Source organism: Zea mays, chromosome 7 (assembly GCF_902167145.1).
Source record: "Zea mays cultivar B73 chromosome 7, Zm-B73-REFERENCE-NAM-5.0, whole genome shotgun sequence".
Taxonomy (NCBI): Eukaryota; Viridiplantae; Streptophyta; class Magnoliopsida; order Poales; family Poaceae; genus Zea; species Zea mays.
Genome location: NC_050102.1, coordinates 173,321,929 through 173,343,860, shown reverse-complemented (window position 1 = coordinate 173,343,860; position 21,932 = coordinate 173,321,929). Strand labels below are relative to the sequence as shown.

The 21,932-nt window shown below is 45.3% G+C and overlaps 2 protein-coding genes and 1 non-coding gene across 3 annotated transcripts; 1 reads left to right on the top strand and 2 right to left on the bottom strand.

Annotated features, from left to right (window-relative positions):
* Positions 1 to 1,618: 1,618 nt before the first annotated feature.
* On the top strand, positions 1,619 to 1,690 carry TRNAD-GUC (transfer RNA aspartic acid (anticodon GUC)). Its single transcript has one exon. It is a non-coding gene; the product is annotated as a tRNA-Asp (tRNA).
* A 6,610-nt stretch (positions 1,691 to 8,300) lies between these two features.
* On the bottom strand, positions 8,301 to 11,859 carry LOC100282614 (uncharacterized). Its single transcript, NM_001155522.2, has 4 exons — positions 11,300 to 11,859; positions 9,330 to 9,580; positions 9,078 to 9,246; positions 8,301 to 8,888 (listed from the first exon to the last, which is right to left on the bottom strand). Exons 1-4 carry the CDS (start codon positions 11,621 to 11,623, stop codon positions 8,547 to 8,549), a joined length of 1,086 nt encoding a protein of 361 aa, NP_001148994.2. The 5' UTR covers positions 11,624 to 11,859; the 3' UTR covers positions 8,301 to 8,546.
* Positions 11,860 to 15,483: 3,624 nt separating this feature from the next.
* On the bottom strand, positions 15,484 to 16,312 carry LOC100280945 (uncharacterized). The gene is made up of 2 exons (NM_001366638.1): positions 16,179 to 16,312; positions 15,484 to 16,029 (listed from the first exon to the last, which is right to left on the bottom strand). The coding sequence occupies exons 1-2, from the start codon at positions 16,200 to 16,202 to the stop codon at positions 15,769 to 15,771; spliced, it is 285 nt and encodes a 94-aa protein (NP_001353567.1). The 5' UTR covers positions 16,203 to 16,312; the 3' UTR covers positions 15,484 to 15,768.
* Between the last annotated feature and the right edge of the window lie 5,620 nt (positions 16,313 to 21,932).

The following is a 21,932-nucleotide window of genomic DNA, read 5'->3' as shown; positions in this document are numbered from 1 at the left end:
ACAGTCTGCTTTAGAGCCTCGGACGGTTTGTGATGTGACATTTTGAGAGATGATGAATTATAATTAATTGGATGAACTTATGAATTTGTGAATAAAAAACTAGGCAAACTAGTTAGTCAGTAAGGTTTGTGATGGTCATCATGCACCAGAATCAATTAGAGAAAATAGTTATACCCATTTTCCTTTCACTAAGCAGCTCACTGAGCGAGCCCTCGAGGCTCCTCTTGTTACTAGGAAGAAACCAACCCCTCCTCCACAGGCCACAACAGAGGAGGAAGGTGGCATGAGTCGATGTCTCGAACGACAATGACAACGATGATGCTCCTCCTCCTATGGTTTCGATTCCATGATGCTCCTCCTCCTATGGTTTCGATTCCATGATGCTCCTCCTCCTATGGTTTCGATTCCATGGTGGTACAATCGTCCCAATCCAACATCCCGGTCAGGGCACCTTCCCATCCTTCGGTGGTGACTCGAAGCCAACAATAGCTATGATCTAGAGAGGCTAGAGGACTTAGCCACCAGAGCTGAAATCTAGAGAGCTTCAAAATTCTGTAAGGTGTGACTGTTGCGTAGCTATGATTTTTATTATAAGAATAATTATAAACATGAAACTCGATCTTGTTGACATTCAATAGAGTTACCTAAAGATAAGGCAAGCTCTATCGCTCGAGAGGACTCAACGACCAGCGCTCCTATCAGTGTTGAGCCTACAATGATACTATACCAACACCAACTAAGTGCTAACAAGTGTCGAGTCCTTTGGAGCCCTCGAGGATTTGGTCCTAGATCGCCTAGTCGAGCCATTTGTCCACATGGAACCTACCCTTGCTCCCACAAAGCCATGGGCTGAGAAGACTGCTGCTGCCATGACATTTGTTGTACCGATTCCTCCACAAATCCCTAAGCCCCTCGTAATTATATTTCTATTGAACCCTCATGTAGTCAATGCAGTTTTTGAGTTGTTGACTGATACAAGTGATGGGATCTAGTTATCGAGGAAATTCTGTGCGAGGCCAAGACTACCGTGTCTAAAACCAAACACAATGAAGTCTTAGTGATGTTTGTACAATATCTTATGGTAAAGTTGGACTTGGCAGAATTACCAACACTAGTTAAAGAAGCCTCGATAGTACGCTGACGACTTCTAAAAACTAATATTTCTAAATCCTAGCCCATCTTGTAAATCCCTACTTCTGATGATATCTTTTGTAGGAAATTTTGGACGGGACCGAGGAAAAGTCACTCCTACTCATGCTCACTCATCAAAAGAAACATTAGTCAATTGAGTCCACTCAGATGAACTTGGAGCAGGACAGGTATAGTGCTGAACTGGTTGACACTGTTCAGAGTTTGTGTGACCAGCTCGAGGCCAACTTGGCCGAGCTCGCAGTTATATAGCCGAGTTTCCATATGAAATACCGATCTCTTATGTTACTGACTATTGAGTTCTGTCTATATCCTTCAAAATCTATCGATTCGTGAGCGCCTTCCATATAAAGTTATAAATCCCCTGTTTTCTCAACACTGATTTTTCTTGTTCCATCATCGCTCTTTGCCATATCCACCGTCCCGATAATATGACAAATAAGTGACGCCATACTGAGCAGCATCTACAGTCGTTGTAGTATAGTGGTGAGTATTCCCGCCTGTCACGCGGGTGACCCGGGTTCGATCCCCGGCAACGGCGTATTTTTTTAATCTGTAGCATTAGAAATCTGTAAATTTTCTCAATTTTTTCGAAATACAGCAGTATCTCTGTCACACTTGCTTTAGAAATCACAACAACGTCAACGAGACATTTCATTATATATTTAATAAACTTTCATCGAATTGGCCTGCTGTTTCTTTGTTTGGAAGCAAAGTTACACCGCAACCACTAAAATCTTGAGAAAAGGGAAAAGTTGTGGGAGCAAATTGAATACCCAACCTGACATTGCACCGTTTGCAGTTGGCCAGTTGACACCGATCTTTGCTATTTGTACTCTCGACAAGAAAAACAAGCAAAGTAGGCAAATCTTCTCATATATCAGACCATTAGCCTGTTGAATAATTAGACAAATTCCAAATTAAATTCCGAATATAAATCATGACCAAATCAGAAGAACTGAAATAAAAGCCAAATCAGATGATGCGTACTGATTAGACTTACTGATTGTTGGCGCGCGCCAGGATCAGCTGGGTCGACGAGGTCAGCAGATCACGAGCAGTCGCGTGAAGACGCTTCCCAAAAACCTTATTCGCCCTCTCCCGGTGCAGGATCTAGAAGACGAAGGGTTCCGGAGACCTGCTCTCCTGATCGCAGATGCACCTCTGCGGTCGGGACGAAGGGAACTAAAAGGCGGCTCAGCTATGAAGAGAGGCGAAAGCGAACTGGGATCTGGGATGATTTGGAGGCTGGCTGCCGGGCTCCTTTTATAGGGCCAAGTCTGCGACCCCCTGTGCTTATCCGCCCACGAAAATCTCGCAATCAGTTGAGATTTTATAGCGATCGGTTAGGATAAGCGTAACAGCCAAGAAACCAAAAAATCAAACGGCAAAAGGTAGCCGCGCCCCCGCAAGGCGAGGGGCCGGATTTCGGCGGACCATTCACGCGCATGTCGTGCGCCCGCGCCCTTCGCCCCGCCCCGGCCCGGCCCGGCCAGGCGAGGCGAGGCGAGCGAGCGCGCGCGCGCGCGTGTGGCTCTCCACACTCTCTCCTCTCATCCATGACTTGGTGAGTGAGTGTGGCTTCCATATTTAAGTTAGCTCTACTCCACAAGAGCTAGCAATATGGTGCTATTGGTTCCACCTATCCCTTTGCCATCCACTTATATGGGCTTTTGAGATTTTCCTGGGATTTATTTGAATAACTTAATTGGGCCAAGCCCATAAATCCTAACAATCCCCCACCAGATCTCAAATGCCCATCTGCAGTTTTCGCCACTGTTCACTACTGTTTAATATACTAGTTTTTCAGCAGAGACTGTTAAGTTGAACTTCCGCCTAGAACTCCAAGTTACACCAACCCACAACTTGGACAATGGACTATGCCTTGAATTGCAAGTTTTGCGTGGATGGGTTTCACTTGAAGTCATGACCAGTACTTGGCTACCAGTAGTCCCCTTCTCGGGTGGAGCATATACGTCGTACTCCAAGGTCTCTTCATGAGTTTACTAGAGATCACCCAGATCTCATAGACTGAGACGTTAGACAGTCTAACTCATATAGGTGTGTTCTTTCAAAGAATGTTCTGCAGGACAACATCTTCGCTAATACAAGCCAACAGAACACATTAAGGCACAAAGCCAACCTGCCTTACAGCATTTGAGAGTATTGCATCTTTACTTAGAGAGGGTCAAAGGCTACTCTCCTCAGTTCACCAATGGCTTGTTCTTCCCAGGACCTAATTCACGGGATCTCCGATCACATAGACTGGGTTTCCACCATGGCAACTTTATTCGGGTCTCATACCCATCTCTCTCGATGCGAGTTCTATCACATTACGTGGTAGACCCTTGGTAAAAGGATCTGCCAGATTTTTATCTGTTGAAATATAAGTCACACTTATAACTCCGGAGTTTCTCAACTTTCTGACAGACTTCAATCGTCTTTTGACATGTCTTGATGACTTTCCATTATCCTTAGAACTCGTCACTTTAGCGATCACTGTCTGATTGTCACAGTTCATAAGGATAGCTGGTATTGGTTTCTCAACCACCGGCAAGTCCATCAAGAGTTCACGCAACCATTCTGCCTCAACGGTTGCTGTGTCAAGTGCAGCTAGCTCGGCTTCCATGGTTGACCTCGTCAAAATGGTCTGCTTGCATGACCTCCATGATACCGCACCTCCACCAATAGTAAAGACATAACCACTGGTGGCATAAAGCTCGTCTGCATCAGATATCCAGTTCGAATCACTATATCCTTCAAGTACTGCATGCTGACCAGAATAGTGAATCCCATAACTCATTGTACCTTGCAGGTAGCGCATAACCCGCTCAAGTGCATGCCAATGATCAGTCCCGGGGTTTGACATGAACCTACTCAATTTGCTCACAGCAAACGAGATATCGGGCCTTGTTGCACCAGCAAGATACATGAGTGAACCGACAATCTGAGAGTATCTCAATTGGTCTAAACCAATTCTCTTGTTCTTTCGCAGTGTCACACTGGGATCATAAGGTGTTGGAGAAGGTTTGCACTCAGAGAAGCCAAATCGCTTCAAAACCTTTTCAACATAGTGAGATTGCGAGAGAGTAATCCCACCATCTGCCTTAATCAGCTTGATGTTTAGAATCACATCAGCTTCTCCCAGATCTTTCATATCAAAACTCTTTGATAGAAAAGACTTGACTTCATTGATCACATCAATGTTTGTGCCAAATATCAATATATCATCAACATATAAGCACAATATAACTCCTTCGCCCCCACCACAGCGATAATATACACACCTGTCTGCCTCATTAATGGCAAAGCCTGCAGACGTTAGAGTAGTGTCAAACTTCTCATGCCACTGTTTTGGTGCTTGCTTCAGACCATACAAAGATTTCAATAACTTGCACACCTTGCTTTCTTGACCCTTTACTACAAATCCATCAGGCTGTTCCATATAGATTTCCTCGTCCAGCTCTCCATTAAGAAAAGCTGTCTTTACATCCATCTGATGAACAAGGAGACCATACGAGGCAGCCAAAGAAAGTAGTACTCGAATAGTGGTCATTCTAGCAACAGGTGAGTAAGTATCAAAGAAGTCTTCTCCTTCTTTCTGAGTATAGCCTTTAGCCACAAGCCTAGCCTTGTACTTTTCAATTGTACCATCAGGCTTGAGCTTCTTTTTAAACACCCACTTACAACCCACGGGTTTGCATCCATAGGGTCGATCAGTGACTTCCCACGTACCATTTGAAAGAATAGAGTCCATCTCATTATGAACTGCTTCTTTCCAATCATCTGCATCTGGAGATGCAAATGCTTCTGCAATGGTAGTAGGAGTATCGTCCACAAGGTACACAATGAAATCATTACCAAAGGATTTTTCAACCCTTTGTCTCTTGCTCCTTTTAGGAGCATCATTGTCATCCTCCTCTAGGACAATTTCATGTGGCTGTTCAAAACTCTCAATAGGTGTATTATGTTCAGGAATTATCTCAGAAGAGTATCTAGAATTGCTATGAATGTCTTTCATTGGAAATATATGCTCAAAGAAAGTAGCATCACGTGATTCCATAATAGTATCAACATACACATCAGGAACTTCAGATTTAACTACTAAAAATCTATAAGCTATGCTACACGAAGCATATCCAAGAAAGACACAATCCACTGTCCTTGGACCAAGCTTGCGCTTTTTATTAATTGGTACATTGACTTTTGCCATGCACCCCCAAGTGCGCAAGTATGAAAGTGATGGTTTTCTCCCAACCCACTTCTCATAAGGGGTTTTCTCTTCTTTGCCCATAGGAATTCTATTCAGAACATGACATGAAGTCAGGACTGCCTCCCCCCACCATGCCTTAGATAAACCACAAGTGTCTAACATGGCATTCACCAGGTCAGTCAACGTACGGTTTTTCCTTTCAGCAATCCCGTTTGACTCGGGTGAATAGGGAGGAGTCCTCTCATGAATAATGCCATGTTCTGCACAGAAATCATCAAAGACTTTGGGAAAGAACTCGCCACCACGATCTGATCTAAGACGTTTGATCTTTCTCTCTAGTTGGTTTTCAACCTCAGCCTTATAGATTTTAAAGTAGTCTAAAGCCTCATCTTTAGTTTTAAGCAAGTATACATAGCAAAATCTAGACGCATCATCAATCAATGTCATGAAGTATCTCTTACCACCTTTTGTCAACACACCATTCATCTCACAAAGATCAGAATGTATGAGTTCTAGTGGTGCCAGGTGTCTCTCCTCAGCAGCCTTATGAGGCTTTCGAGGTTGCTTCGACTGCACACAACTATGGCACTTAGAACCTTTGACTATGGTGATATTCGGAATTAAACTCATGGTTGCAAGCCGAGACATAGAGCCAAAATTAATATGACACAAACGAGAATGCCAAATACTCGCAAGATCATCAACATTAGCACAAATATGGTTCACAGACTTATTATTAAAATCTAACAAAGAAAAGCGGAACAAGCCTCCGCAATCATAGCCTTTACCAATAAATTGTCCAGACTTGGACACAACTAATTTATTGGACTCCAAAACTACCTTGAACCCATCTCTACATAGAAGGGTTCCGCTAACGAGATTCTTGTGTATAGAAGGGACATGATGCACGTTCTTCAGCTGCACGATCTTTCCCGAAGTAAACTTCAGATCCACCGTGCCAGTGCCATGAACAGAAGCATGTGACCCATTCCCCATTAGCACGGAAGAATCCCGGGCGCCCTGATAAGAAGAGAACAAGTTAATGTCAGAACACACATGAACATTAGCACAAGTATCAAGCCACCAACTAGGTGATTGAAATACTGAGAAGATGAAAGGTAGATTACCATACCCTTTGTCTTCCTCATTGCTAGCGATCACTGTGTTGACATTGCCCTTTTTGCCACGGCGATCCGCTCGATCAGGACAATCCTTGGCAAAATGACCCGCCTCGCCACATGCGAAACATGTCAATTCAGCCTTGTTCTTCTTCTTCTTGAAGTTGGTAGTTTTATTGGGCTTGTTAGATTTTGGCTTCCCTTTGCCCTTGTTGTGGTTCTTCTGAACCATGTTGGCGCTGGAGTGGCCCTCGCCTCCTTTAGATCCCGTGTCCTTAGCCCGAGCTTTCTCCTCAACATCCAGAGACGCTATCAGATTTTCGACTGATATCTCCTGTCTCTTATGTTTCAGAGCTGTGGCGAAGTTCCTCCATGTAGAAGGCAACTTTGCAATAATGCACCCGGCCACAAATCGGTCAGGAAGGACTATCTTAAGGTGGTCGAGCTCCTTGGCTATACACTGTATTTCATGAGCTTGCTCTACAATAGAGCGATTATCAACCATCTTATAATCATGAAAGCTCTCCATGATATACAGGTCACTGCCAGCATCTGATGCACCATACTTAGTAGTAAGTGCATCCCACAACTGTTTCCCGTCTGTATACTGCATATTCGCATCAACCAGACGGTCAACAAGGGCGCTAAGAACGGCTCCCGTGAACATAGTATTGGCATGGTCGTACTCTTTCTCCTGTTCAGGAGTCAGTGGACCCTCAGGTCTGCCTTTACTAACATGGAAGACATTCATAGCAGTAAGCCAGAGCGTGGCCTTGACTTGCCATCTTTTAAAGTGCATACCATTGAACTTTTCTGGCTTGAGCGCATCGGCAAAAGCAGCCATAGAAAAACTAGGAAATTGTCTACAATAAGGTTTTTGGATTGTTGAATAATTAGACAAATTCCAAATTAAATTCCGAATATAAATCATGACCAAATCAGAAGAACTGAAATAAAAGCCAAATCAGATGATGCGTACTGATTAGACTTACTGATTGTTGGCGCGCGCCAGGATCAGCTGGGTCGACGAGGTCAGCAGATCACGAGCAGTCGCGTGAAGACGCTTCCCAAAAACCTTATTCGCCCTCTCCCGGTGCAGGATCTAGAAGACGAAGGGTTCCGGAGACCTGCTCTCCTGATCGCAGATGCACCTCTGCGGTCGGGACGAAGGGAACTAAAAGGCGGCTCAGCTATGAAGAGAGGCGAAAGCGAACTGGGATCTGGGATGATTTGGAGGCTGGCTGCCGGGCTCCTTTTATAGGGCCAAGTCTGCGACCCCCTGTGCTTATCCGCCCACGAAAATCTCGCAATCAGTTGAGATTTTATAGCGATCGGTTAGGATAGGTAGCCGCGCCCCCGCAAGGCGAGGGGCCGGATTTCGGCGGACCATTCACGCGCATGTCGTGCGCCCGCGCCCTTCGCCCCGCCCAGGCCAGGCCAGGCCAGGCCAGGCCCGGCCAGGCGAGGCGAGCGAGCGCGCGCGCGCGTGTGGCTCTCCACACTCTCTCCTCTCATCCATGACTTGGTGAGTGAGTGTGGCTTCCATATTTAAGTTAGCTCTACTCCACAAGAGCTAGCAATATGGTGCTATTGGTTCCACCTATCCCTTTGCCATCCACTTATATGGGCTTTTGAGATTTTCCTGGGATTTATTTGAATAACTTAATTGGGCCAAGCCCATAAATCCTAACATAGCCAAGAGAGAGAATCACCACATAATTATGGTTTATGATTTTTTTTTTCACAACGCCATTTTGGAGTGTGAACATATTAAACAGACATGTGATGATGTGAACGAGATAATCACCACATAATTATGGTTTCTGAGGAAAAGATGAAGATCATAAACTTTATTCTAATCCAATCCGACATTACACCTGTTGTATCACACGAAAAATGAAAAAAAAAACATGTAAACGCCCTAAAACCGGCAGGGCGGTTTCCGGGACGTGAAAATCTCGAGTTACAGCGGAGTGATCTCAGTCCATCAGCACTAACCCCAAAACAGTATTTCCTTTCAGTACGACGGTCCACATGAACGAGTGAAGTTTACACTACATAGTGTTTTACTTCTTTGGAGGGCCATTTGCTGTGGGGACTCCGCCTTTTGGGGGGTTCAGCTCGTCCCAGGCCTCAATCCACGTGACCATGGAGTCGGCAAGCTTGTTGAAGTAGCCGTCCACCTTACCGAGCTTGGCCCTCACCTGCTTGGCCAGCTCGAGGTAGCACTTTTGGACGGTGGTGGCCTCCTTTGGAAGGGAGACCGACTGGAAGAACGGGATCAGCTCTTCTTGCCAGAAGATGCCGTTGTATTCCTTCTTCAGGTTCACAAACGGGTTGCTTGCTTTGCTGTGCCAGATGTAGGGCAGGCCAGTCTTCACACCCAGGCCCAGATGGTCCGTAATCACCTGTGTGTTGCAGCAGAGAAGACATTGGCATGATTTTGTTGGTACAAATATACTGAACAAAGACATAATAAGAAGAAAAAAAACACCAAGCAATGTATAGTCAATATAAGCATGCACGCAACTTCTTACAGCCAACTGTCGGCCAACTTCTTACAAGAATGCAACTAGGAAGGTTATAATGGCATATACCTTTGTGCACCATCCTGCCCACATATCATCGTAGCGACCAATAGGCTGGCCATCACCCATAAGACCAAAGTACATTGCAGGACCAATGAGCTCACGGTCAAATGCAAGGTTCATTCCACACATAGGGAAGAGGGTGCCCTTTGGGATCGTAAGAATAGCATCCACATACCTGATTGCAAGAAAGAAACACCAGTTAGCAAAAGGCGGCCACCTGAATGATGGAACGTACACGCTGAAATATAGCATTTTTACCTGGTGTTTCTCTCAAGGGGCTTAACAAGCTGGGTAGGGGCATCGTAGTCTGGAATGTTGAGCCAAAGCCCGTGAGAAACAGCAGTTGGGACACCCTCACGAAGGCTGAAGGGGTACCCACGAACAAAATCGGCGCCAACACGGTAAGGGTCGTACAGAGTATTGAAGAAAAATGGGGTGGAAGGGCTCAGGAGGTTCTTGATGTGCTGCTCAAGTGCATTGATGTCCTTCCCTAATGGATCCTTGGCAACCTGAAAGTTTTGAAAAGCAATAGTTCAAAAATTAGCATTTGCCTAAATGCATTTAAGAAGTATATAGTGGTGGATTAAAAATAATTTCATCATATTCTAAGGCTATAAAATTTATACTGCAAGGGATGGGCACGTTCAGTTAGTTTCAGCTGCCAACAAACATAGTAAATTATCCTGTTTGATGTTCTGCGGGCCTTCCTTTTATGCAAGTAATGCCACCAAAGTGAACATCAACATACTATTTTTTAATAATAATAGTTAAAACAAAAGCCACTCTCTTAAGTTAGAAGATTGCTTCTAAAAAATGCAAAAGGAAATATGAGTCCATGGTAGAGCACCTGCATCAGAAGCAAGCACAACAATTCATATAAATGAGTACTATTTGACAAGTGGGTGGGACCCCGAGTGAATGCACTTGGAACACTGTCAAGATTTAAGCCCTCTAGGCACTTGCTGAGCTTCACATGAATGTTAAGGAGGGCTATTATTAGTAAATTAGATAAAATTATCAATATCTTACCATAGTTAAGTACAGAACTCTACAAGAAAAATTCAAAGTTAGAGGGGCGGTGCCTCTAGGAATCTTTATATACCCTAAAGCTTTTTTCCCAATAGCTCTTGAGACACGATTTCTTATGTTTCCTGTTTCTTCAATTTCTTACAGGATATTCTTTAACAAGCATTTCTGCTTAAGCCTCTAGGTCTCCAGTTTGTCCGAGTGGCAGAGTACAAACAATACAAGGACAAAACAATATGTAAAATGCAATACAAGGCGATGTTGACATGGTGCACCAAGTGGTGGTGATTTCAGAGCGCTGGTAGCTCCAAGCTAGCATTAAGTTATATTTCTAGTGGAAAGGAATAATTTATGGTTATAAGAAAATATTATGGCAAGGATGGTCCAAAGCTACATGGACAATAGCGTCATTCCAACTACATTGTATGTACAGGCTTCGGAATAAACCATGCAAGGTGCAACCCAGCACTGTTATTTGTATTGTAAAATAAGCATTTTTGTCCCCTAGTTACTCAGTCTACTGATCATGACCTGGAAACATACACAAATGCATATGCACCGATACAACCGACACAATATGGCTGCAAGGCGACATATACAAGTCATCCAACAGAAAAGAAACATTGTGAACTACAAGGCAACAAAGGTCAAACGCATATTCCAGTTCATATACCCCCAACTGGAAGCAATACAGGGCCAAAGTAGTGAGACTGGATCCAATGCTACATATTTTTTATAACAGTGAAACAAGTCAAAAGTTTAGTCGAAGTAACATGATTAGATCTGACAGTAGCGACCACCAGCAGACACATGTCTGAACTCCAGGGATTGAGGAGACAGTACCCTGCTAGTCAGATCAATCAGTTACCTGAAACACGTGAAATTTGCATTCTACCTACCCAGATCACAGCGCTACGGCCATAATTAACAGGACGGGTAACAGCAAAGCCGTCAAAACTTTGCACCCTGAAAATTCAATCCAGGGTGCATTGTATCCTATCCCAAATTTTACAGCTCAATTCACCTCACCGAAGAAAACACAAAACAAAACTGCCCGTGTACTTTTTTCGTCGGCTATATAACAAGATCTGAGCCTCATCCCCACCAAATCGGGCCCAATTACGGCAAGACTATCCGCAACGGAAGGAAATAACTCTTGGATTGTCATCGCAAAAGAGCGGAACGGAGCGGAGGTCACTCACGAAGCAGTCATCGTCGATGGTGTAGATGTACTTCTTCTTGGAGACCATGTAGCCGAAGCAGCGGCAGGCGGAGTCCTTGAAGGAGATGCAGGAGGCCTTGGGCCCCAGCATGCGGTTGATGTCGTTGCGGTTGTAGAGCTCGTAGTCGAAGCCCTCGGGGACGCGGATGATCTTGCTGGGGTCGCCGTCCTGCACGATGATGAGGTGGTAGGGCTGGAAGAAGGGCCTCCACATCTCCAGGAAGTCGAGGTTGCGGATCGTCGGGATGACGATGTCCAGCTCGTCCTTGAGCAGCGGCGTCGGGGCGTGCGAGGCAGACGCCATTGCTGGAGTGCGGGCGGCTGGCGCCTGGCGGAGGAAGAGGGACGCGGCCGGCCGGGCAGCAGTGGCTGTAGTGGTGGGACGGGGACTGCCGGAGTGGGGAGGGAAGGGTGGGAAACGGAGGGGTATAAATGGAAGGAAGGTGGCCGGGGAAGCGGGGATGTAACGGCCGCGGCGGGTGTGGGCTGGTGCGGTGGAGCCGGCGCAGCTGTTGTTTGTTTCTGAAGGAAAGGGGAAAGGATCAGTGAGTTGGCCGGGGTGCTTTGTTATTTGCTAGACGCCCAATACCCATTCAAACGTCCGGGGCCGGCCATACACGAGCCCGTCTAGTGCTGCTGCACGCCTGCACCTGCACGAATACGGGCCCGCAGGCCTCGGTTTGGCTTCCGCGCAAGGATGGTTTTAAAAGTTCATTTTGCTTATATATAAATAAATACTTTAATTCTTGTAAGATTAAACCAAAAATGGAAATCGATATGAAGTACAACCTCCATAAAAATACAATTCTAATGTCGTCCTAACTAAATAATTAAGTTTGAAAATATGAAAACGATAATATTTATGATACTTCCTCTCTCCTAAAAATCTTGACCTACTTTATTCTAAAATACTTAACATTATTATTTAGCCATGCATATTTCTCTTCTTCCAACGTATATTTTTATTTTCTAGTTACATATTTCTCTCCCTTTCTTTTTTCACGCCGCACTTTCATTTATCGATGCATATTTTATCCTAAGTGTTTAAATATCTTTCTTTTTCGGTGCTTGGTTCTAAAGGAGAAGAAATTCAAAGACTAAAAGCAAGCCCAAACCTTAACAGATATCAAAGGAATTATTTTTATTTAAAAAAATAAGTGTTTTTACAGGTTCCCGTCCATGATAGGAATGATGTGGTTTATAAAGCTCAAAGAAGGCTTAAGTCTATAACACCATAATATGAGGATAGTTTACGGCCGTCAAGAAGTTCGTTAAGTGTGTATACTTTCATTTAGTATCGTTCTATAACATATGAATCTTGTCTGTATACAAGCATCATAGTAAGTAGATTGTATTTTAATGTCCGTATTTTATTATTTGTTTGCTTTATTTGTGTTATCATCAATCACCAAAAAGTTGGAGATTCTAAGTAAAATAGATAATGACCCATTTGATTTAAGTGTTTTGGTGTGTGATGATCAAACATAACTATTTGGCCTAATAGTGTGTGTGCTAATATTTATGGATATAGTTCAAAGAATGCAGCATGGACTTCGGACGAATGTAAAAAGATGATTAAGGATATCAACACCTCAAAGCAAGATACTAGAAGACTCATCAAAGACCTATCAAGATCATGTAAGAGACTAAGACACGAGACGGAGGAAGCTCAAGCGAATAAATGTGAAGACACGAATCACCGGATACGTACTGTGATTGAATTGGAGAATGGTCTGAAGACTAAGCACACTGGATATGTGTGCACCAGATGTCACACCGAATAGAGCACCTAGTAAGCTTTGCAACATGTGTGTGGGAGTCTACAACGCATCAGACGTGTCCGGTTGAACACCTGATATAGTACTCAAAGAGGCTGCAAATACAATTGGGCCAGGTTATACTCACCAAACATGTCTGGTGTGGCTATACCAGATACTTAGGGCTCAACAGTCATCAACGCCTAGTTCGTAATGGCTAGCTTACATGGAACTCACCATATGTGTTTGGTGTGCCATCAGACATGCTCGGTGCTGCGCAAAAACTATCCTTTTGTTTCATGAGATGGGGGTCTATAAATACCATCCATCCGACCATTTCTCAAGTATGGGAGTTAAGAAACATACCAAGTGAGTTGAAACTCCGATCAATTAGCTCTAGATAATCAAGCGCTCAAAGAATTGCTCGGTGATCAACTTAAGTACTTTGTAAAGTGTTTAGCTAGGTTAGTTCGACCCAAATCATAGTGTTTGATCTAAGTTATGCCTAATTGTTAGAAGTGATCAGGAATAGACACCTCGACCCCTTGGTGCTTGTGCGCACCATTATACTGTACTAGGAGATGTTGTATCTTGCTATATCACATCAAACGTGTTTGTGGTGTGGTCGTCACCGTATACCGGATGGAACAAGACCCACGAAATTTTAGTCGGAAGCTCGATAGTGCAGACGATGGGAAAGCATCACTTGCGCGCGAAGAAGGCACGTTGCTATCTAGAGTTAACCAGACAAGAGCTTGGCCCTCGTGTGGGCTACCCTTGCATTGGCTTCAACGAGGATTAGTAACAAGTTTTGCACTCTTCTTGCTACCTCAGTAAAATTATCGGCACATCAACATGTTTTGCATCTCTATCTCAATTAAGTTTTCATATTTATGTTCTTACCTTTGGTTGTATGCTATCCTTATTAGTTTAGTTATAGGCTAGTAGATATGTCTGGAACCTAGGTTGCAAAACCCTTTTGCGTCAGAGACAACAATACTTAATTAAACAAAACTTTAGTTCCATATATAAATGCTTGGTTAAATGTATAGAATTTTTGTTTAAAAGGAAAATAGAGGTCTAGTTTAGCGCGAAAAACAGTCATCCTAATTTATCCCCTCTTGTACGTCCATATTCCTTTCATTATTAATAAAACCTAACCAACTAAAATACTACCACTTAGTGAAATGAGTGTTCTCGTGGACGATTCGGTGTGGCCTGGTGGACGATCCACCCGAACGTTGATAGAACCCGTCTTCTTGAGATTTTCACGGTTACTAGCATGTTTACGAGCCATGAAACCAAACAGCTGTAAAGTGTAAATATATAAAATAAGATTTTGCATTCAAAGTGCGTGTATTTTATCCAGATCCATTTGTTCTGTATATGTAGGCTCCCTTTGAACAAATGATTGCCTATAAAATTCCTATAGAATGAACCATTGGACTAAGATACTGGGAGATTTCTAACCGAGGTTTCTAACGTGAGATTCAACCTGTTGAAAATTGTAACCCCCTGTGTCTGTCTTTGTCTTCTAATTTATATGTTCTTCTTATGTTACATCCAAACGCTTTTTAGAAGTTTTTTTGTGTGTTTTTAATTCCTGTATGGTTGCAGATGAACTCTATTTTCTATATTTTTCCTATTCATGCATTTCATCGATCATGCTTCCCAAAGGCGGCAGTACAATAATATATCAGTATTGAGAAGGACAATACAACTAGTAGGCTGGTCTACAAAAGCTGACGATTGAGGAAAGGGCGGATGGTGTTCAACTCCTTACCGAGTCTGTATAGCTTCGCCACTTGGAGGAGCAGTGGGTGTATTGTATAGGCGGATAGGCCAAGAACATAGAGACGCGACAGATCGGTACGACGACTCGACCTGTGCGCCTTGAGTGAAAAGGCCGGGCGACTAGAGCATGAATGTGGAATCACGTCAGTGAACGCGCCTTTTTAATTTCCGTGGTGCACGCCACGGCATAGCACCTGAATCGGATCAAGACGAGAGAGCCGAGAGGTGGCATGGCACTCCGTACTCAGTACTCTGCCACCGTACCACGCACATCTGCAAACTCACCATAGGTCGTACGTCCGCTAACGTGACTACCAGTTGGACAAGGCATATTTTACCGTCCTTTTCTGGGCCGTGTCAGATCACCGACGGTTGCATTGCATTTGCATTGAGAGATCCGAGGTAGGTAGTATAGTGCTATGTACGCGTACGTGCAGGTACATCGTCGGATCCTACTTTTTCTTGTTGCGTGCAGTTGTATGCGCACCAACAAAATAAAGTCGGCGCGTGACGTACGGGGTAGTGCACACTGCGACGACCGGAAGAAAATTATTAAATTAATTAATGAGCTGGCGTCTCTGCCCGCAATGCACGTTGTTAGCACGCGTTGGGATTCAGTCAGATCGTGGTCTTTATGAAAGGATCATGTGCAGGTAGGTCACGAGCGTCGCCGGTCGCCCCCAGCACCACCAGCGGGGCCGTGTGCAGGTAGTTCACGAGCTCCAGTCCAGACCCGATCCCGGCCTGTCGTATGGAAGGACTAAAAGAGACTCAACTTTTATTCGACCGGCACATGTACACTATATATATGTGGCATGATTACAGACACGCGCGCGCCGTCGTCGCCGGCCGGCGGCGTAAGAGTAATTAAGACCAGACCGTCGATGAGATGAATTTATCACTTGTCGGCGGGGGTGTTATTATTATTGGAGTCGGAGAAGAAGCTGTTGAGGGCGGGGAAGACCTCCGGGCGCTGCGTGGCGAGGAAGCGGCGGAAGGCGTGCTGGCTGTAGCGCTGGCCCTCGCCGGCGTTGTCCAGCACGGCGCTCTGCCGGCTGGTCTTGCTCACCCGCACGTCCGGGTTCATCAGCACGTTCCGGGCCAGCTGGAACACGCACATCCCCGTCACGAACGACATGGCCGCGATCAGCGGGTACACCTGCATGCACGTACGACGCACATAGTGAAAGACAAATAAGACGTGAGCGTGAGCGCGCGGCCGGTTCACTGCAGGGATCTCTGCAGCGACGACATCGAGAACGAAACAACGATGCATGGTTGAGTGGCCGACGACGCGTATATACGTACATCTGGCTTCAACCAACGGCCCATTTGGATGGATGGCTAGCTAGCTGCTCGTCCCTCCCTGCTGCAGATTCTTCTGGAACGTACGTGGGAATGGATCACTGCTACGTCGTACGTGGAACTCTATCTGGATGAATAATGGAGGCGTTCGTGTGCGTGTATATATATGCGCGCAGTATGCTACCCGGCATCGATCGACATTCGACACAGGGTCAGCCGGTCAGGGACAGCAAACAGCTGCTTCGAATTGCGTCGGGCGATCTAGCTATGCATGCTTTCCTGTGGGCCGGCCGGACGCTCCGCTGCTGCCTGCAGCTCGACTCGAGCCGGGAAAACCATGAGCTGCCCACTGTTTCCGGCCGCTTGCCAGCAAGGTCTCCTTCTCCTTCTCGACGACGAGGCGAGTCAGGTCAACCCCGCCCGTTAATTTACCCCCCAACGGCCAACGACCGTTCCATTCCCTCGCGGCCTCGCTCCGCTCGCTGTTGGTCAACCCGTCACTGTCGCCGGGCCGGGTTCGCGCGCGTGCGTCACGCAGGCATGGCATGTCTATCTCCGTGTTGGACTACGTCGGTGTACGTATTACGTACACGTGTGGATATACATGCATAGCGAGTACTGCTACTCTCAGCTCGTCAGAACAGACCGCTCTTTTTCCGACGTGAAATTGCAAGCCGGTACGTCCCCGGTCCATGTTCCAGTTCCAGAAGCAGCCGAGGCTTTGCCTTTGGTTTTCAGAGAATCTGTGGGGGGTAAGTCTGGTTTTGCACATATACTGCTGTGCTGGATGACCAGTAACTCTTCGTTATGTGGTATGGTTCTGTCCACATCTTCCGAAGACGCGACGGCTCAGGCTGGCAATAACTACGGCGCGCTGGCCATATATAACATGTTCGCTTGACGTACTCGTGTAACATACGAACATTTAGATCAGACGAGGACGAAGCAGTGACAGCCTGACACGATAAAAATGGATGGGCGTTACAAGAATAATAAACAATACTCTACGGCATACCAATCAGGTCGACGCTTCTTCGAATAACAATCAAAGGACTTGTTTATGTCCAACAAGTGCATGCAATACCACGGGCACTGATATATTCGTGTTCTGGTTTTTCCGCAGAGGCACGTAACTACGTACCGAAGAGAGAGAGAGAGAGTCGTGTTAAAATTTGGGCATGTTGTGCAGGTTGTCGCGTGCAGTTTAGCTTATATATGTGTTTCTGAATGCCCCCAAGAAAAAGTACTGTTCTTTTTTTATATGTTTCTGAACGCACCAGTTTAGCTAGCTTATATAGAACTTAAATGTAGACCGACTATGTTTCTACATATAGTGTGCGATAACTTTTATGAAATATTTTTAATTTTTTTATCACAACCTCTATACGATATCATGACATGTAGACAAGTTTTATGATTTTCATACTTTGTTTTGTTTTATACAGTTTTTAAACGACTCGATGGTAAGTTTACGGTCTTGTTTCGTGACCATGGTACTCGAAAGTTTCGGTCTGCTCTTAAAATCAATCGTAACTTATGCTGAATAACATGAATATTATTTTTGCATTCACGGTTTTCCATATTTCGATTGACTTGCAGTTCAAATATGAATTATCCGAGAAAATTCAATTAAACAAACAAAATCTAATAGTTATAGCAAACACTTCTGTGATTATACCAAAATCGAACATGTAGGTCTACATAGTGTAGAAACAAACCAAAAAAGCTTGGTTGAAAAAATAAAAAGAATAAAAATATATTTTGCCGAGTGTCAAAGTAAAACACTCGGCAAAGCATAATTTGTTGATTGCCAACGCCTGGCGCTCGGCAAAGATAACACCCGTCAGCTATAGACGGCTGCTGTCGACCCTTTGTCGAGCGTCATCGTTCGCACCGAGTGTTTAACACTCGGCAAAGAGGTCGTTATCGAGTGTCCGACTCTCGGTACACGTGCTCGTTATCGAAAGTGTGACTTTGCCGAGTGTGGCGCTCGGCAACGCGCCGAGCACTCGGTGAAGAGTCAGATTCCGGTAGTGCTATTGCAAGATATATATATATATATATATTGTTATATACTGTAACTTGTTATATTCTGTTAGTGCTATTGCAATATATATATATATATACCGTAACTCGTAGATTGTTTTCACCGATTTTAATAAAAAAATATATATTACATTGCTTTAGATTTGACATAGGGTCTGAAATTTCTTTGGCCCGCCCCTGCCGTGAGTGGCGCACCTAAAGAGGACTAGGTCCAGGCCCCCACTCATTTCTCAGTTGCAAGTAGTAAAGTTTAGGGTTTCACCATTAAATCCTCCTACGCAATCTAACTTGGATGTCCTCATTTGATATTTTGGAGTTTAAGCTTTCACCATTAAATCCTCCTACACAATCTAACTTGAATGCCCTCATTTGATATTTTGGTGCCCATATCTGCAAGTGTGTATCTACTCTATACTCCTATTTTATTCTAGATCAACCCCTTCCTACCGTTGTCCATCGGATAAACGGCTAAGATGCAATCACTGCTTATCTTACATTGTAAGGTTATTTTCAGCAGCTTACCCATCATATCTTCTATTCATCCACTATATCAAACTTTAATATATAAACAATATAATCTACATTGCAAAACAGTGTTTTACACGATCATATGCACGATCCGATGGAGACATTATTAGTATCTACTACACTACACCGAGTCCAACCACAGCAAAGGGAGAAAGATACGAGCCCAACCGCAATCATATGCACGATCTGTTAGAGACAATCTTATTTTATACTGTACGTTTGCATATGTGAGTGTACGTATTGATGCGACCGTAATCTCTACTACCTATTAAGACGGTAAGGGGTAGGCTGCCCCATTCCGTCCTCACTGCAAAGCTCATTCCCATTCCCAGCTGTCTGTCTTTCTCATTCCCCCTCCCTGCAAAGCCCATCCACACGTGCATCCAACGCCTAGCTAAAATTAAATTAAAAAAACAGGCTCCAAGGGGATTCGAACCCGCGACCTCTCAAATAAATGTGTTTGTAGCTACCACTACACCACATGTGTGTTTATATCTACATCTATTATAGTAAAAACATATAATACATCTCTCCCGAAGCCCACCTGCTACCCTTGCACAATGTGTAGTAGTAGATAAGTATCACTGAGATTATTAAATTATATTTTAGGATTGAGGGAGTAGTATTTAAAGAAGAGCCTTGCATTCAATTTCTTTTGTTTGAATAATGTTTTCAACTTAAATACTTTTTTTTGCATGTGTAACATTTATTCTCCGTAATATTTTTCCATGGATCTAACTTATAAATCATTTTCATAAACCAATGCCAAAGGTGAATCCATGTTTCTTACTTGGAAACCCCGAACAAACACCACTAGCATGAGGCGCTCGCGTTGGCGTCGCTCACCGACGACGAGAAGAAACTTGGCGACTGCCAGTTCGACCTCTGGAAGCAGTCCTACATGGCCCATGCGCCGCTGTGTACGGCAAGCTCCGGCGCAGCCGCCGCTTGGACGTGGTCCAACGCGGCTGCACCGCGCTGTCCATCGTCAAACATGGGGACCTCATGGTCGTCGCCAATGTCGATGACTCTCGGGTTGTTCTGGGCATCGCAACCTACGACGACGCCATCACGCCGTCTAGCTCATCATCCACCTGAAGCCTAACCTGCCACGTAAGTCGCTACTGACCGGCCATGAATTCTTGTGCGCTGGAATGACGACCATTGTTTTTGTTGTGTGAGTGTCCTCGAACAAGATGTATGTAGAGGAGTAGCACATCCGGTGGTGCAACGACCAGGTGTACTACCTCGCTGATGAGCCCGGGGTGCACTTCATTTGGCAGCCCAGCCAAGAGTGATCGGTACTCACCATATCGCGCGCGTTCGACGACTATTATATCAAGGATTGTGGCGTCATCTCGACACCGGAGGTGAGCAGAGATGGACCGACAACAATGACCACTCGCCATCGTCGGGGTACCTTTTGTGTCGGCCTGCCTTTAATTCTCTTCTCAAACACACACTTGCATTTTTTGTTTAAGCAAGCATGTATGGTGGTGCGTGCCTGATGACTAACGATGTACGACGGAACTTCTACCGGCAGGTGTGGCACGTGCTCTCCAATAATGAGACCATGCAAATCATGACATATATCGAAGTCTGCATGATACTGATGGTTGCAATGTAGTAGTGAAACAACTAAATTAAAATAACAAAATTTATGTATGGCTAGGATCACAAATGGATTATGAAATATTTTCTTATAACAATATAAGACACATTTTGTATATAAGTTATCATGGTATTATATGTTCCCGTTGCAACGCACGGGTACTGACCTAGTAAATGTTATATGTCTGGAGAATATAACCACAATGTAATCGCTGATGTTTTATTTAGAGGTAGAGATTATGGAATGATTTTCTACTTGTTGAGCACCATATTGAGCGGCCGGACAGTCCGCGCCTGTGGGCCGGACGGTCCGCGCATGCGCAGAGCAGTTTAGGGTTCCGAGTTTTGTGCTATGTTTGTTGGCTAGATTTGCGGAATTAACCCGGAATCCAGTCGTGTAAAGGGTCCAGCCCCCCTCCTCTATATAAAGAGAGGTCTACGGCCGATTTCTAATCAACAATCGAATCAATACAACTTCTATTCGCATTTTATCCTAGGAGTAGTTCTAGTCTAGTTTAGGTTTAGCCTCTCAATCCCCAAATTCTTCACCTCTCTTCGACTCTACGCTGATTGGAGGAGTCTAGGTCGGCCGGCCCGAGCCTAGACAACCCCTAGGATCTCTCCCCCCCGACGGGGTCCCTCCCGGGAGCGAGATCCAGACCGCCGCCGGCGACTTCCGCCGCCCCTGCGCACGCGCGGACCGTCCGGCCTCAGGGCGCGGACCGTCCGGCCGTCAGGCAGAGGACCCAAGCTCCTGCACCAGGTCGCGGACCGTCCGGCCCCAGGCCGCGGACCGTCCGCGCCTGACCAGAGAGCACCGCCGCCTCGCGCCAGGTCGCGGACCGTCCGGCTCCGTGCCGCGGACCGTCCGCGCCTGCCCAGAGAGCACCGCTGTCGGTTCTTCTTGAGTATTTGGCGCTCCGAAAAGGCGTCAACATACTTTTTGGCGACTCCGCTGGGGACAACAAATATAGACGCATCAAATCGGCCCTCAATGGCCGGTTCAAGAGATAGCTCTGATATTTCCCCAAGCAACATCATAGAGCCGACTTGGGAGACCTTGCCGGCTGACGAAGAGCTCCAATTCGAGGAGCACAAGGAGCGTATGATCCAGGAGGCAAAAGCAAAATTCTTGGCCGACTTCAAAGTGGACAGGAACAACAAGGTCGTCCGACATCGGGCGACGAATCCGGCTTCGCTCCAACCCACACCAGATATCCCCAATGTAAGTAATACCAAAGAGCTACAATCTCTTAGAAATTATGTAGAAGAGCAACGTGAGCAAATGCAGAACATCATAGGGGGTATGCAAAGCGATTTTAAGAGACTAGTGCGTGCATTTGATAAATCTAATATCGCAAATTTTCCTTCGCACGAGGTTGAGTTAGGGGGTAACACGCGTAATACATCGGCTACAGGTTGTCACGACCAGTCACAACCCCTTTATGGGATGCTGATGGACACATACCCTGAGCAACCGCAAATCGGCAGTAAATCAGCCGATCTGCACATGCCCGGACCGTCCGGGCCAGCAACAGTCGGGCCTATTTTTAATGAGTTACCTAGATATGC

Coding starts and splice junctions, on each gene's coding strand:
- LOC100282614 (NM_001155522.2), bottom strand. CDS start 11,623: ATGGCGTCTGCCTCGCACGCCCCGACGCCGCTGCTCAAGGACGAGCTG. Junction 9,247..9,329: donor CCCCTTGAGAGAAACACCAG/GTAAAAATGCTA, acceptor TCTTGCAATCAG/GTATGTGGATGCTATTCTTA. Junction 8,889..9,077: donor GGGCAGGATGGTGCACAAAG/GTATATGCCATT, acceptor TGCAACACACAG/GTGATTACGGACCATCTGGG.
- LOC100280945 (NM_001366638.1), bottom strand. CDS start 16,202: ATGGGCCGTTGGTTGAAGCCAGAT. Junction 16,030..16,178: donor GCCGTTGGTTGAAGCCAGAT/GTACGTATATAC, acceptor ACGTGCATGCAG/GTGTACCCGCTGATCGCGGC.